The 17420-nt window shown below is 41.6% G+C and overlaps 1 protein-coding gene across 10 annotated transcripts in view; it reads left to right on the top strand.

Moving 5' to 3' along the window:
- ANO10 (anoctamin 10) overlaps nt 1-17420 on the top strand; it is a 213525-nt gene that overhangs the window by 29380 nt on the left and 166725 nt on the right. For 9 of the 10 annotated variants that reach the window (XR_012323975.1, XR_012323976.1, XR_012323978.1 and 6 more), the window contains exons 6-9: nt 1543-2112; nt 3512-3567; nt 5931-6005; nt 8845-9027. Coding sequence is in view for 5 of the 10 variants with exons in the window: in XM_033864644.2 (XP_033720535.1) it covers nt 1543-2112; nt 3512-3567; nt 5931-6005; nt 8845-9027 (884 nt within the window). In the remaining 5 variants the exon portion in view is untranslated. The remainder of the gene's footprint in view (nt 1-1542; nt 2113-3511; nt 3568-5930; nt 6006-8844; nt 9028-17420) is intronic. The other variant, XM_033864646.2, reaches the window with a different exon arrangement.

The following is a 17420-nucleotide window of genomic DNA, read 5'->3' on the forward strand; positions in this document are numbered from 1 at the left end:
ATTTTTCTTTAAAGGACATTGCCTTTTTCACTTTGTTTAAAGGAATTCCTCTCAAATTTTCTTTCTAATTGCCATTTCTGAAAACAATTATTATAATATTGTAACAGTGAACATAAATCATTTTTAAGGTCAAATTTTGAAATTGCATTTTGAATTTTTTCTTGTATTCTTTGAAAGGAAAAATGTTTGTTTTTGATAGTTCCAGGTGATGTAATAGTCATTTTATGTTACACTTAGGACATTTTTTCACCTTGTTTAGCATTTAGGTGGCAGTAAATTTAAATATTGCCTCTAGGTCTTGTGAGTGGCTGTATCCAGGAGCTACTACTTAGAAAGTGAGGGGGAAAAAGTGAGTTGGTGGTGAAGGCTGAGCATGGGTGTGGTAGTGGTTTAGAGGCTTCTGGGAGTGCTGGGACTGAAGATAGTAGCTGGGGCTCGGGAAAATTTTGAACTTCCCCCTGAGATCAAAAGAGAGAGATGGTCTGATATGGCGCCCAGGACCATGAGTGGCTTTTTTGGTTTTGTTTTGTTTATCTTTTAACCTGATTCTGATTTGAAGTTACCTCATCATACCCACTGTTTGCACATGCTCCTGAGTTAGTAGAAGAATTAAGGATAGGGGAAAATAGGATCCCTGTAAACCAACCACATAGACTGATCTGACACATTATCTTAAAAATAAAAGAAAAAAACACAATGTTGTAACTTCATGTAATTAACCAAGAAATACTAACTCTAACTCTTACGCCTCCCTCACCCCCTGCATCCCACCTTGGTCCCAGTGCAAGATGCGTTTACAGTCTAGGCAGTCACCCATGTAGGTGTGGCCGGCAAAGGACGCGGTGTTCATGACCTCTTTTGGGTTAGCTAGCTGATGTCGCTTGGCCCTTCTTCTGCCCAGTGCATTTATCTGTAGGAAAGTACAGATAAATGTATTCCATGTATTCTAAAAGTTAATGTGTAGAATATTGTTTCGTGCTTTTGAATAATTTTTCTTCAGTGTATTGAAAAGTTTGCCGTGACGTATTGATGAAAGTTTACAGCTTTGCGTAGTGGGGGCAGGTTACTATGGGTGAGGGGTCTTCTTTGAAAATAAGCTCTATAACTCTAGTATTAAAGTGAGAGAAAAGTGGGGAGCGTAAAGTAAACCCCCAAATGAAGCTGGTTCATTGGCCACGGCTGAATTTAAACTAGGACCTTGGAGATTGAGGATGAGCCCGAGGTGAGTTTTTCATTGTGAAGAAGGCATCCACCGGATGAGAAGGTGAAGAGAAGCAGCCCCAAAGCAGCCCCAGCAGCCGTGGCCTGAGCCCTGAGCTGGGGGAAGTGTCAGGCTTATTGCTGTAGAGACAAGCAAGCGAGGTCTTTGTACTTCATGGAGGATGGACTTACCATCACACACCGATTGGGAAATAAGGGTTTTAAATGATCCCCACTTAAGTAAAAAAGTGAATAAGCTTACTTGAAGTGATTTTTTTTTTTTAAAAAAATCAAGTCTTTGCCAATTGGGACTTAAGGTCCTTTTTTTTCCTTTCGTTGCAGATAGTATTCGTGGCTACTTTGGAGAAACGATCGCTCTTTACTTTGGATTTTTGGAATATTTCACTTTTGCCTTAGTCCCTGTGGCAGTCCTTGGGCTACCTTACTACCTGTTTGTGTGGGAAAACTATGACAAGTATGTGGTCTTCGCCTCCTTCAACCTGATCTGGTCCACAGTGATCCTGGAAGTGTGGAAGCGCGGCTGTGCTAGTATGACCTACAGGTGGGGGACCCTGGTCATGAAGAGACAGTTTGAGGAGCCCCGGCCAGGATATCATGGGGTCCTGGGCATCAATGCCGTCACCGGCAGGGAGGAACCGCTGTACCCCAGCTACAAGAGACAGTTGCGCATTTACCTGGTCTCCCTGCCGTTTGTGTGCCTCTGTCTCTATTTCTCTCTGTTTGTCATGATGATTTACTTTGACATGGAGGCCTGGGCCTTGGATCTACATGAAAACAGCAGGTCCGAGTGGACCAGTATCTTGTTGTATGTGCCCAGCATCATCTACGCCATCGTGATTGAGATCATGAACCGCCTCTATCGATATGCTGCCGAGTTTTTAACTTCATGGGGTAAGACTCAGTGCTTTGAATTTATGTCTCATTTGCCTATAAGAAATATTGCTTCGATCATACGATTCACGTAACCGCTACCTTGCAAGGAAGATAGATGTTGCTCTGGGCTCATTCTAGAGACATAAGGAAAAGTCATCGGCTCTGGGAGCTCTGATGATCTCTAGGTCGTGGTTCTCACAGCTCTCATTTATTGTTAGTTACTATGTTCTAGGTGCCCTGCTAAGCACTTTATCCATAGTTCCTCATTTTCACCTGCTCAGGACACCATGAAATAGAAGTTATTTCACAGTTTTATGGCTAAAGATACTGAGAATTAACAAAGTTTAGACAACAAATGGTAGAGCCAGGCTAGTCCAACCTGTGCCCCTAATACTATATCGTGTTTTATGCTAAGGATAAAATCAGTTGAATTATCTCCACAATACTCTGGCTGAAAGAACTATGTCTGGGATCTGAAAACCAGTTGTGTAGTTGTGTGGGGCCTGCCACTGAACTCAGTGAAGGCAGGTGTTCTTGTCTGTCTCTGTAGTAAAAGAGGAACCTGGTTATAGTTTTAAAAAGGTCTTGATGGGCCATTCACTCATTAATTTATTCATTCAAGCAAATAAATAGGCTATATTAGGCCCTAGGAAGAAGTCTAGGCCTTAACTTCATGGACCAGAAAGGTATTTTAAATTCTTTTTATTAGTCATATAACAACAGCTACCATTTATTTAGTGCTTTCCTTGAGCTGATGCTGGGGTTTGGTAGTATTTGTAATCCTGACGGTGACCCTGGGAGGAGGGTGGTGGCAGCCCTGTTTTGTAGGCAAGGAGGCTGAGTGTCAGGAGGTTAAGTGACTTGCCCAAGGTCAGATAGTGGCTGAGTTGAGGTTCAAATCCAGGTCAGCCTAACATTGCCTCTCTGTGCAAGGTGATACTTCTGTTCAGAATCTTCCTTTTTTGTCCTTTTGCCCTGCTCTCTTGGGACCTGCACAGTGTCTCCTTTTCTTAGGGTGGAAATTTGAGTTTCCTTTGAAGTTAATCCTTATAAACTTTATTTATTGCCCTACTCTTTAGAGATGGTTCTCAGTTTTACTATTACCGCGGATACAGGGTCTTTTTCTGGTATCTGTGGGATCATTTGCCAACACTTACTACATTTCTTTATTGCAGTAATATTTAAAAAATAATTTTGGACCACGGTGCCATGGCAGTATCTTGAAAAATGTGTCTTAAATTTAGTTTCTTTTTTGTTTGATGTTCTTGGCGGTAAGCAGTAGCCTGGCACGTTTACTGACTGAGGCTCTGTTTTTGAACATCTCTGCCTTCAGCACAAGTCTCACTTTACTTCATGACAATGCTCCCGTTCTGCTTTCTTACCTGAGAGACATTACCTCTCCTTTTTCATGTTTTAGAGAATCACAGATTGGAATCTGCCTACCAGAATCACCTAATTCTGAAAGTGTTAGTGGTAAGTAGATCTTTTATATACAAGTCCATTGTACTTTTGAAACTAACACATAGTACTTAATATTTAGGAGTGTAAATATGAAGACTTGATTCTGATTTAAGGTATCAGGTAGTTAATATACTTTGTCCAAGTAGGCAAGGATTGACTAATGTGTGTTTACATGAACGTTCAGCAGTCTTATTACAAATGTGCACATGGTTTAAGACTTTAAATGTAGAAATTAGTATTATAGCCAATTTCCAATTATTTAAAAAAACTACTTTATAGACATGTTTCTGTTATTTTCCTTTTGGTGACTTGCGTTTGAATGTTTCATTATTCAACAATCCTTCCAGTTACCCACCTTCTGTTTAGTGATGGAGCATTAAATTACTATTTTTTTAAAATTTTGTCTAAGAAATTTCCAAAGTCCAAGAGGTTCCCAGCATGTTTTGAAGAGTAGGAGGTAAGGGATGGAGGAAAGGCGCTGTGTAACCTGCTTGCTGTTTGTTTAAAGCGCACACGTTATGCCTCTTCCCACCATTATGAGAAATAACAAAGAGGTACCAGCCTGAAATCACCTCGTTTATCTGGAGATTACCTGAGTCGTCTGTAACATAGCTGAGAATCAAGAAAGAGTGCATAAGGAGTCCTCTGACCTATCCACTGGAATTGATTTAACCCAGTCCATGTACTTTTCTCCCAGGCCCTCGCTTAGAAAGAGCCTTTGTTCCAGCTGTAGGAGTCATTCTGAGAAGCTTGTTTATCTCGTTTTTCCATCCTTAAAGGATGAAAAACCACCATTAGGAAGGTGATTAGGTTTCTGGAAGTAGGTAAATTTATAGAGGCAAGAGCCCGGAAGGAAATGGAAAACTCTCATAAATAGGTAATGAGAATTCAACAGTTTCAGCAATTTGGACATGAGAAAAGGGGCAAGCGGCCATCCATATCTAAAAAGGCTCCGAAGGCCTCACTCTAGCCGTGTAAAATAATTTATATTCAAAATGTTGGTGCTGAGTCAGCAGGGATGCTCCGTTCCGGGTTCTCTGTGTGAGAAAACAAGCAGGGGAATGTGTAATGCGTTAAAAGCTTCATTCAGAAAGATCCCAATGTGGAGCTTTTGCCCTTAGAGGTAAAACACTCCATTTGTCTTAAAGAATTTAGTTATTTGTTAGACTTGATTATTCTCTGATGGTGCCAGATACAATGTCGGGTGACTGTCTTGTAAAGAGACTGTTCATCCTCCACTGTGTGTGCTAGGTCTCTCCCTTCCTTTTCAATCTTGTGCGGAGAGCGTTTCTCAGCCTTCCGAGCTTTTGCTTTTCAACTTCTACTCTAACTCGGCACCCCCATCCCTACGCCTACCTCCCCCTACCCTGTGGCCACATTGTGTTACTGCTCATTCTCTCCAGTGACTCCCCCTTCCCCTCACTAATGAAGTGCTCATACTGTGCACAGAGCAGTCTTTTGTCTCGGAAAGTGATGCTGCACGGGAGGAGGTAGCCAGCGTGCGGCTGGGGGACAGGAAGGAAACCCATCAGTCCTGGGGGCGATTGCAGGCTCTTGAGCAGGGGGACTACTTGGAGAAATGGCACCTGTTGTGGTGGGATCTCCACCCCACTCCCTGCACCCCTACCCCTGAACCATGTGTCTGGGCAGGGCAGTCTCAGGCCCATGGTGGCAAAGATGCTGCCCGGGCCAGGCTGGTTGTTCTGGCTGATCTCTCTTGCTAGTGCCCCTCGGCTAGCTAGGTGTCTATCTAGGGGGCGGGGGGATCTCAGGTCCCTTGGCACAGAGAGACTTCCGGGGCTGGACTGCTTGTTGGGGCAGGGCCCTCCTTTCTGGTGCTGCCTGGCCACCCCACCCGGCATCTCTCCGTGGGGCAGGGGAGTGGCAGGGCGGAAGGGAAGGAGAGCACATCCCCTCACAGCTTATTGTTAGTGGGGGTCCTCGTCAGTCTCCCTGTTAGTGCTGCTGGGCTTGCCTGTTGTCAGGACTCCTATTCTGAGCGGGGTGGGCAGGAATGTGTCTCCCTGCTGCCTGGGTTACTAGGTTGGGGGTGGGAGATGCTGGGCCTTGGACACTCTCTTTTGTAAGAAAGTAGTAGGGATGTAAGATGCGCTGGTGCTGTGTTGTTCCTTCAGCCCTGGGGTCCCAAACCTGATCTTTTTCCTCTTAGCACCTTTCAGAGCTCTCCTTTGGTTGCCTCTCGCGATATTTCAAGTTCATAGATGTGCTTAGCGAGGGGGAGTAGGAGAAACACGTCCAAGCCACCTTCTCTGGACCGGAAGTCCCTCATTACGTTTCTTAAATGCGATTTTTATAGTTGTAATGAAGTACTGTGATGCAGTATTAAATATTGCTATCTTTTTTTGTTTTTGCAGTTCAACTTTTTAAATTGCTTTGCCTCACTCTTCTACATTGCCTTTGTCCTGAGGGATATGAAGCTTTTGCGTCAGGTGAGTGTGAAAAACAGAAAGGTATCCATTTTTTAGGTTTTAGAGGTGGTTTCCTATATTCAGGTAATGTAATTGTCTTCCCATTACTATCTTTATAAATAAAATTATTAAATTTTGTGTACTTCTAAGCCCAGTTCTAAATAAACAACCATTAGCAATTGCACCGTGTATTATACTCAACTGGAAAGAAATTTGTTGAAGCTAACCAGCTTACAAAATAAATCACGTAGAGCACAAAATCAAATATAGAGTTCATATCAAAACTTGTAAAAGCAATTTTAACAGCAAAATGGATTCATTAATTGAACTTCTGTGTGTGTCTCAGGTAATGGTATAACCTTAAATAGTTCTTTCACATTTCTTTTTTTTTAAAATTTAATTTAATTTTATTATTTTTGGCTGCATTGGGTCTTCATTGCTGCGTGCGGGCTTTCTCTCGTTGTGGTGAGTGGGGGCTACCCTTCGTTGCAGCACGCGGGCTTCTCATCGCGGTGGCCTCTCGTCGCAGAGCACAGGCTCTAGGTGTGTGGGCTTCAGTAGTTGTAGCACGTGGGCTCAGTAGTTGCGACACTTGGACCCTAGAGTGTGTGGGTTTCAGTAGTTGTGGTGCACGGGCTCAGTAGTTGTGTCTCTCTGGCTCTAGAGCGCAAGCTCAGTAGTTGTGGCGCACGGGCTTAGTTGCTCTGCGGCATGTGGGATCTTCCCAGCCCAGGGATCAAACCTATGCCCCCTGCATTGGCAGGTGGATTCTTTTTTTTGTTTTTTAATAGACTTATTTATTTATTTTTAGCTGTGTTGGGTCTTCGTTGCCACGCACGGGCTTTCTCTAGTTGAGGCGAGCGGGGGCTACTCTTTGTTGCAGTGCATGGGCTTCTCATTGCAGTGGCTTCTCTTGTTGTGGAGCACGGGCTCTGGGCGTGTGGGCTTCAGTAGTTGTGGCACATGGGCTTAGTTGCTCTGTGGCATGTGGGATCTTCCTGGACCAGGGGAGATGGGGTCAAATGGGATCCGTGTCCCCTGCATTGGTAGGCGGATTCTTAACCACTGTGCCACCAGGGAACTCCCACACATTTCATTTTTAAATTAATAAGTTGTTAAACTTTAGAGACCAGCAGATCCTATGCACTGCTGTATTGTTTCTGAAATGTTTAAGAAAGATGACATATTTTGCTGTGTTACCATTTCTGGATCACATGATATTAGTGAATAATAAATTAAATTATTGCCTTCTAATTTCTCTTTTTTATACTTGAGCCAACTACCAGTAAGGGCTCTTCTTTCCTGGTTTTAATATACTGTGATTGTTAGTGAGCAGAATCTCAAAGCCTAGGCTTCTTAATCTTTATATGAGAGCTTGGGATCATTTTTCAAGGAATTTAAAAATTTGTATAACAGAGAAAGTTAAAAGATTTTGTAGTTACGGTTCTAAGAGCTTGCATAAAAGTAAAATTAAATATTGTGTTCTTAGTATTTAAAAAATTATTTTTGAAAATACTACATTTGAAATCGATAGGTTAGATGTACATACCTTTTCCAATCCCACCATTATTGTATTAGTGGGGTATGACTCCTCATTTCTTATACTTTAGAGAGTCTCCTTTATTTAACAGGGGACAGGGGGTTGGGGGAAGTCTCTTTAAAACATAGAATTTTTTTTTTTTTTTTAAAACATAGAATTTTAATATCAGCTAAGGTGGTTTGTGATGAAAACACTGATGCCTATCTGGGGAAAGTGGAAATTGACACAGTACCTCTGGAAACTACTTGGGCAACTTTGCCAAGAACGTTAATCCATCCCTAGTAAATCATCAGAGGTGGGGCGAAGATTCGTGTACGTAGGTAAGGGGCAGCATTTATGATAGTCAGGGTTGGGAATAATACTTACATTCAACAACAGTGCATGAGCTAAGTAAAAAAGAATTATTCATGACATGGGAAAGTGCTCACAGTATAGTAAGTGAGAAAAGAAATCTACAAAGCTGTTTATATATAGGATGATTCTACTTTTATTTTTACATATGATTATAAAGAAATATTTAGGGGACTTCCCTGGTGGTGCAGTGGTCAGGAATCCGCCTGCCAATGCAGGGGACACGGGTTCGATCCCCAGTCCGGGAGGATCCCACATGCCACGGAGCAGCTAAGCCCGTGCACCACAACAACTGAGCCTGCGCTCCAGAGCCCGCGAGCCACAGCTACTGAAGCCCGCGCGCCTAGAGCCCGTGCTCCGCAGCAAGAGAAGCCACTGCAGCCAGAAGCCCGTGTACTGCAACGAAAAGTAGCCCCCCACTCGCCTGAACTAGAGAGAGCCTGCGCACAGCAACAAAGACCCAGTGCAGACAAAAAATAAATAAATTAATTAAAAAAATATATTTAGAATGTTAGTAGTGGTCCTGACATGGTTGTGGAATTAAGGGTGACTGTTTTTCTATCTTTTAAGTTTTTCTACAGTGAGGGAGGATATATTAATTTTATAATAATAAGTTGTGGCTAAACTTTATTCAAAGTTGGTGACATCATTTAGACTCACATGTTGCAGCCAGGATGAGATAATAAAAAACACAATTTCAAGTTAATTTGTTCTCCTACCGACTCATAACCAGTTTTTTATTATAATCTTATTTGTATTATAATATTTTTGTATTTTAGTCTGTCTTTCCTGTGAAAGAAAACAATAAATTAGAAACATCATTCTAACACCTAGCTTTTCCAATACTAGTTTTTATAACATAATAGTATACTATTTGTTGAAGATTCTTTTTTTTAACTGCATAATTATACACATGCTTTGGTTTTGTTAAGCCACGTCGCCAAGTATCATTTATGTGCTTCTCTTTAGAGCTTGGCTACTCTCCTGATTACCTCCCAGATCTTTAACCAAATTGTAGAATCTCTTCTTCCTTACTGGCTCCAAAAGAAGCAGCATGTGAAGGTAAAGAAGAAGGTGCAGGCTTTAAAGGCAGACATCGATGCTACGTTATATGAACAGGTGGTTCTGGAAAAGGAAATGGGAACTTACTTGGTAAGTTTGAATATTGCTGAGTTAAACATTGATTGAAAGTGAATAACAGTCATGTCCAGACTGTATACAACAGATAAGTAGCCACTCATTGTCTCAGGTGTGACTATTTTGTAAGTGCTTTCCAGCCAGTTTCCTTACCATGAACTACTTTAAAGTTAAAAAGATGGAACTGTGTATCAAAATGCTGCTATCTTGAACCGGAAGTTATGCCTAACATCCAAAGGGTGAGTCCAGTGAATTTCGAGACTACTCTGCTGAGGGTGGTGGGAATGTTTCATAGACGGCAGAGCAAGGGAGAGGTGAGGTGGCTGTGGAGCCATTGTTTGCTCTGGACACTTTAAACTCAAAGAAAAAAATTGAAGCCCATCGTTAAAAATGGAATGCCAATCTGAAGATTAATTTATAATATAGTTTAAATTACTTAGTACTGCAGTAAATATAAAATAGTTCTTTTAAGACAGAGAATTTCTGAATTAATTTTAGGAACTCCAAGTAGGTCATTGGAGGTTCTTAAACCTAAACATGTATTCAGCAAATGTTTACTGAGCTCTGCCTACATTCAGTATATCTCTTTTGAGGGGGTCAGGTGTTGGGGTCATGTTTGCTTTAGGTCATTGTTTCTTATATCCTGTCCCTTCCTTCTGGGTGTGATATTCTTCTTAGTGAGATAGATCCTTTAGTGAGGGTCCATTATTGTTAAACTTTACTAGTCTTGGTTTTCATCACAAATGAATGAGTCTCCTGATGACTGAATTTCTTGGCTGACTTTCATAGTTTTTCTTGTATGCCTAAGAATTTTAGTTTGTATGTTTATCTTGAGCAGTTTATTCTCTCTCTCTCTCTCTCTCTCCCTGCTCGCTTCTCTGTCTTATTTTTGCAGTCCCCCCTGCCCCACCCCCTAGTTCAGAACCAGGAGTTTGTAGCCCAGAGCTGGCATCCCATCTTGTGGTGATGGTGGAGATTCTGCAGAGCCAGCAGGTAGCATGCTGTTGACCCAAGCTGTAGTTCCAGGGCAGCAACTGTGGCTTTTTTCAGGCCCCTTCAAGGGTAGGGGCCACTGTTCTCACCCGTGGTTTTGCTCAAACAACCTGCTTCCAGATACACGCTAGAGGAGTGGTGTGCCTTTGGTTCCCCTGCCTGAAGGATTCAGATCCTGGCCACCGTGCCCAGCCTGTGGACGGAAGCCTGGCCAGGCTTCTGATTAGTGTCTTGCACTTTGTTCCGTTTCTCGCTTGGGCGGCTGATTTTTTTGTTTTTGAGTGATGATATTCTTTTGATTAAAATAAACATATATGCACTAGCATTTTCTATTATTGCTGTGTTTGGGGGAGAAGATGATTCAGGGTATAAACTTACAGCATATCTCGACCAGCAGCACTGTTTATACATGAAGTATCAGAGAAACACACACGCAGGCAGTTAAGAGTTAAAGAAAACAGCACTTGGGCGCAACGTGCAGCCGCCTTGCCTGCGTTGGTCGAGTGCTGGCTTACCGTGGGTTACAAGTCAGTCTAATTCACATAGTGTCAGAAGCCTTTCCTCGCTTGTTCTGGGGGGTAGTATTTTGGGCCATATTTATTTTTTCCCTTCATTTTCTCACAGAAACTAAACCACCATTCTTTCCCCCGAGTTCTTTATTCCATCCCCTCTCTCATTGCCCCAGGCCCACCTGGAGCTCCCGGGTTTCCTGATTTCCCCTTCTCCCCTTCCTGTTTCAAAGCAAGCAAACCTCTCACGTCCTCTGCTATTTTTGTCCTGTCTCTTTCCTGCCCCTGCCAATTTCTTGAAATAATTCTTCTCCATATTGTCATCTCTACATCCCTCTTCTCTACCCGCTCTCAACTCTTCTTTATCTCTGAATCGTTTGGGCAGACAGCATCGTCCCCTAAAGTGACCAGAGCCAAGCTCGCAGTCTTCTCCAGACCAGTTCCTTCCCCTTTCCTCAGGCTCAGCGAATGGTACACAGTAATACAGACAATATGCCCTTCACAAAGCTGTTTTAATTCATCTAAGAACTGTATGCTGACAAAATCTTACATCTTACCTTTTTGATATTTCATGATATCCGATAATACGTTTATAAAGGAAGGTAAGGCAGGCACTGCTTTTCTCACGTTAATAATAGGCAGTTGAAGCTCTGTGTTATTTTCTTTAATTTATTAATTTTATTTATTTATATTTTGCTGTGTTGGGTCTTCATTGCTGTGCACGGGCTTTCTCTAGTTGCGGCGAGCAGGGGCTACTGTTTGTTGTGGTGCGCGGGCTTCTCATTGCGGTGGCTTCTCTTGTTGTGGAGCACGGGCTCTAGGTGTGCGGGCTCAGCAGTTGTGGCTCGCGGGCTCTAGAGCGCAGGCTCAGTAGTTGTGGCGCACAGGCTTAGTCGCTCCATGGCATGTGAGATCTTCCCGGACCAGGGCTCGAACCCGTGTCCCCTGCGTTGGCAGGCGTGTTCTTAACTACTGCGCCACCAGGGAAGTCCGAAGCTCTGTGTTATTAATCACCTGGTGACTAAATCAGAAACAAGATTCAAGACTTTGCTTTTCTCTTCAGAGTCTATTATTCAGCATGGGCTCTCTGATATGAAGTTAAGGAAATAGTATATTAATTTCTCTCACAGGCCCTGGGTCTGTGTGTGAATGCTGGGGTTAACAGTGAGTGTCTCTCCTTAGTAACTTAACTTGCTTGCGGGGCCCCGCGTTATCTGACTGTTTTTCCCTCCTCATCTCCTACAAGTTCCTCCTTTACTCTCTTCGTGGAAATGACATCAGGTATTTTCTATTTCAACTCTCCCCATATATTTGGAAAGGGGGAGATGCTTTGGGGGCACATTTGTTCTAGATCATTGTTTGCTATGCACTCATCCTTCCCAGCGGGTATATTTTTCTCCTCACTGAAGCCAGTGAGCTTAAAATTGTATTTTCTGTAATCTCATCCTGAGTGCTATATATGAATCTAAAACAATGTTGCCAAGCTTTGGGGAAAAGCAGTTTGAGACTTAAAAACCTTGATTCTAAAAAGTCATACTTGCTTACTTACTGTAGAAAACTTGGAAAACGTAGAACAGAGTATAAAGAAAAAGACATTCTCCATAATGTCTCCACCAGGGGTGATCCACTGGGGTCTCCCGACCCTGTTTCTCCAGCCACAGGGCCAGGGCTGTATAGCCCCTCTGATCTCACTGTGCGCTGCTGTTCCGTTCCTGGGAACAGTTCATGTGCAACTGCATAGCTGTGTGAGGCTGAATTTTCATGATCAGTATTCCAACTAGAGCAGCATGTTGCCACACAGCAAATGAGCTGACCTCTAGTGAGCTAGACATTGACGAGGTTTGCCAAAAACGTAATTGAGCGCCACTCACTGCACTAGACGTTTTTTGTTTTGGAAAACATAATGATTTTTCAAACAATATTTTATTAATGTTAATATGCTTTTTATTATTGAAATGAATCAATGAGACATATTTTTTAAGTTCTGAGTTTTAATTTCTAACACAGTAAATAACACTAGGTATAATAACTCCCATGAACAAAAAGTCTTCGGTGCCCTCAGTGATTTTAAAGAGTTTAGGGCTTTGGAGACCTGAAAGTTTGCAGATCTAGAATAATTCCCACTCGTTTTTGTTTTTCAGAGCATTAACTTCCGTGAAGTGGATTTGTCCCATTTGTTACTCCCTAAGATTCAAGTTCAGCGGTTTTGGAGGTATACCTCCATTGTACCCCATCAGGGTGCATTGATGGCAGGTTGACCCTTGTGTGGGGCTGCCTTGTTAGATCATGTGATTGACTGGGTGACAGTTTGCAAAGGTTTTTTTTCACTTTGTGTTGAATAGGTTATCTGTGGTAGATTCTTTGAGACTATCCTATTCCCTATAAATGGTAGCTCTTTATAAATAGTTTCTAATCGTTTGTTGCTGGCATATAGGAATGTTGTTGCTTTTTGTATTTTTTATCCAGAAACTGCTGAATTCTCCTATTTTTTTGGATTTTATTAGGTTTTCTATGTAGACAGTTATTTCACCTACAAATGATAATGGCTAGGGATTTCCCTGGTGGTCCAGTGGCTAAGACTCTGTGCTTCCACTGCAGGGGGCACGGATTCAATCCCTGGTCGGAGAACTAAGATCTTGCATGCTGCGTGGTATGGCCAAAAAAGGCTATTTTTTTTTTTTTTGCAGTATGCGGGCCTCTCACTGTTGTGGCCTCTCCCGTTGTGGAGCACAGCCTCCGGACGCACAGGCTCAGCGGCCATGGCTCACGGGCCCAGCCACTCTGCGGCATGTGGGATCCTCCCGGACCGGGGCACGAAGAACCCGTGTCCCCTGCAACGGCAGGCGGACTCTCAACCACTGAGCCACCAGGGAAGCCCCCAAAAAGGCTGTTTTTTAATTTTTATTTTATTGAAGTATAGTTGATCTATAATGTTGTGTTAATTTCTGCTGTATAGCAAAGTGATTCAGTTATATATATATATTTTTTCATATTCTTTTCCATTATGGTTTATCACAGGGTATTGAATATAGTTCCCTATGCCACACAGTAGGACCTTCTTTATCCATCCTATATGTAATAGTTTGCGTCTGCTAATCCCAAACTCTCAGTCCTTCCCTTCCCCACCCACCTCACTAATGGCCATTTTGTTTCTTCCTGCAGTCCTTATACTTTTTATTATTTATTTATTTGGCTCACTAATATGTTCAGTACAATTTGGACAGAAGGAGTTATAACAAGTTATAATCTTGTTCCTGATTTTTTTTTTTCTAACCATTGAGTATTATGTTTGTTCCGTGTTTTTGGTAGGTGACTTTTTATCAGTTTAAGAATGTTTTTTTTCTCTTCCTTATTTGGGAAGAGTTTTTATTGTGGATGACGTTGAATTTTATCAAAAATTATTTTTTTTGCTTCTGTTGCGATCATCATGTTATCTCCTTTAATTAATATTTTCATTTATATTTGTAAGTTTCCTAATGGAACACCATGTTTGCATTTAAATGATTAACTTCACTTGTTCAGTATTTTTTTATCTACATTGTTATGTTGAATATGCTAATATTTTGTTTAGGGTTTGTGCCATTTGCTAGTAATTTTCCTTTCTCAGTCACTGGGATAGGGTCCCTGTGTTATTTATCGTGCAAAACTCTGTTGCTAATGCAGAGCCTGGCATTCAGCGGGTGCTCAGTGTAATGCTGCATAAAGAACAGTTTTAGGAAAAGAGCAGCCCAGCCCCTGCTGTCTGTGTGCTGCTTGTTGCCCTCATCCTGTACTTTATCCTCCTCACATACTCATCATGCGGAACTCTGAGACGTGATGTTTCTCCAGGGATGGTGCGAGGGGCCGGTGGGATGGATCCCCTGGAGCCTGAAACTTTGTGTTCATACATTCTTAGAATCATCTTAGTAAGTTGGTGTTTTCTAACTTGCAGCTATTGGGGTAGATTGTCTTGTTTAATGTGTTTTTTAGTATGTGATTGTTTACTTTGTTAAAATTGCATTTTTTTTTCCTTCTTGCTGTTGGATTACATCCCTGGTTTGCTGAATTGACTGACCCCAAGGTGCTCAGAAGTGTGAAAGTACTGATAGAATTACCATGTAAATTCTACACTCTGAATCCGCTTGCGAGATGGGAACACAGAATGGGGGGGAGGGGCTCCCTGGGTGCTGGATGCTAAAAAGGCCAGGAAGACCTTTGCGTGGCTTCTGGAGGCTGCACCTGGTACATCTGAGAGAAACTGTCTACACATCTCTGCAGAGGCTCACCCTTTTATTTCATGAGCTGAAACAACACAATTTTGAAAGCTGAGCATAGGCTATCAGGATTTCTTAAGATCGAATTGGGGTAAAAATGGCTCGATTGCTAAGAGTTTCACTGTTGATTTCTTCACTCTTCAGAGAAGTAAATCGATGCCATATTGCTGGGCATATTTAAAAATCACATCCGTATGCTGCAGCACACATAAGGACATTCTTTCTGGAGCCAAATGCAACCAAAGAGTTGTTTAGAAACTGCTCACCACTGAACCCCCAGCTGAGCGTCAACCTGCCAGCTCCCAAAGCACATGTGTTTGGCATTGCTCTTTGGCAGGCCTTGCAAACAGCCAGTGAAACTCACTCAAAACCCCTGGGTTCACACTTCATCCAAATACCCAGAGCGTCTGGAAGAAGCACTTCCTGCCATCCCCAGTACTCTGTAATTATGTTTGAGTGTTTTCTATTTTAGTAAAATATAAAATAAAAAAGGAAACCAACTAGAAGTCGAATCTGACTTATACTAAAGCTCTCAGCTACTGAGCCTAATATGCCTATCTCGGTGCAAGACTGACTCTGAGATGCAGTAATGCTAATTATAATTATTAATTTAAAATATTCATGTTGCTTTAAAATATTATGATGAATAGTCTTCTTAAACTGAAACTGTTGTTGCATGTGCACTGGATGATCATGAGAGCGCCTGAGGATGCTGGAAGTGGGTGCCTGTGGCTCCCTCACCCAATCACTGCACCACATATAGTGCTGCCCAGCCCCTCTTGGGTCAGGATGTGAGCAGCAGGCCGTTGGGTCCAGTCAAGGAGTTACTCGGGTGACAAGTCAGAGTCACCAATGACCAGGCATCCCATTTCAATGCAGGCGCCTTTTTCCAGTTATTAAAGATCACGAAGGAACTCACCTCTTACCGTTTATATCTCTTACCTACAAATCAAGGGTATGTAATGACTTTTGCTCCTTTCTTCCTTTGGACTAAACCTTTTAAAGCACATCAGAAAGGTTTTTAAATATAGTTTCAGAGGGATTTTGTCATGCTTTCCTGGTTTCCCCCTTTTCTTCTGTGGACTCCTTTTTCTTCTTCGCCTCTTTGATGTGTCTGCTACTTCCACTAGGGCTATTCTGGGGAGCTTCCTTGTTACTAACAGCTTTTTTTTTTTAACTTCTTTAAAAAGTTGAGGTAATAATTCACATACCATAAAATTAACCATTTAAAAATGTACAATTCAGAGGTTTTTAGCAAATTCACAAGGTGGCACAATCATCACCACTATCTAATTCCAGAACATTTTCATCATCGACCCCCAAACTCCCCATACCCAGTAGCAGTAACATCTTCCCCTAGTCTGGCAATCGCTAATCTACATCCTGTGGATTTACCTGTTCTCTGCATTTCATATAAATGAAATCATACAATAGGTGGCTTTTTGTGTCCGGCTTCTTTCTCTAAGCATAATGCTTTTAACGTTCATTCACGCTGTACCATGTGCCAGTACCCCATTCCTTTTTTGTGGTTGAATAATATTCCATTGTATGGATACACTACGTATCGTGTATCCATTAGTCAGCCGGTAGACATTTGGATTGTTTCCACTTTTTGGCTGTTATGAATAATGCTATTGTGAACATTTTTGTACAAGTTTTTGTATGAACACATGTTGCCTTATGCTAGGTCGTATGTTAACTCAACGTTTAACTTTAAGGAACTGCCAGACTATTTTCAAAAGTGGTGGTGATTCTATATTCCAACTAGCCACGAGTGGGGTCCCATTTTTTTCCCACAGCCTCACTTTTTTTTTTTTTTTTAAATGATAGCTATCCTCGTAGGTGTAAAGTAGTATTTCATTGTGGGTTTACTTTGGATTTTCCTAATGCCTAAATATATTGTTCATCTTTTCATGTGACTTTTGGCCATTTGTATCTCTTCTTTGGGGAAATATATATTCACATTCTTTGCCCATTTTTAAATTGGGTCATCTTCCCTTTTGTTATTGAGTTGCAAGAGTTCTTCATATGTTCTGAATATAAATTTCTTATCAGATATATGATTTGCAAATATTTCTTCCCATTCTGTTGTTTATCTTTTTACTTTCTGGATGGTGTCCTTTGATCCACAAAAGTTTTAAATTTTGGTGACGTCCAATTTCTCTCTTTTTTGTAACTTGTGCCTTTGGTGTCATGTCTGAGAAACCATTGCTTAATCCAAGGTCAGGAAGATTTACTACTCTATGATTTGTTGAGTGCTTTTATCATGAAAGGGTGTTGTACTTTGTTTTTCCTGTGTCTATTGAGATGATTAAATATATTTATACATGCATACATGTATACCAATAAAACTGTTAATGTGGTGTATCACGTGGACTAATATTTATATGTTGAACCAATCTTACAATCCTGGGTAAATCCCACTTGATCACAGTGTAAAATCCTTTTACTCTGCTGCTGGATCCACCTTGCTAGTATTTTGTTGAGGATTTTTATATCTTTATTCAGGGGTGTTGGTCTGTATTTTTCTTATGAAGTCTTTGGTTTTGCTATTGAGGTTGGACTGGCTACACAGAATGAGTTGGGAAGTGTTTCTTCCTCTTGTTCTTTTTGGAAGACTTTGAAGAATTAGTATTAATTCTTCTTCTAGTGT

This window comes from Tursiops truncatus, chromosome 10, assembly GCF_011762595.2.
Source record: "Tursiops truncatus isolate mTurTru1 chromosome 10, mTurTru1.mat.Y, whole genome shotgun sequence".
In the NCBI taxonomy this organism is placed as follows: domain Eukaryota; kingdom Metazoa; phylum Chordata; class Mammalia; order Artiodactyla; family Delphinidae; genus Tursiops; species Tursiops truncatus.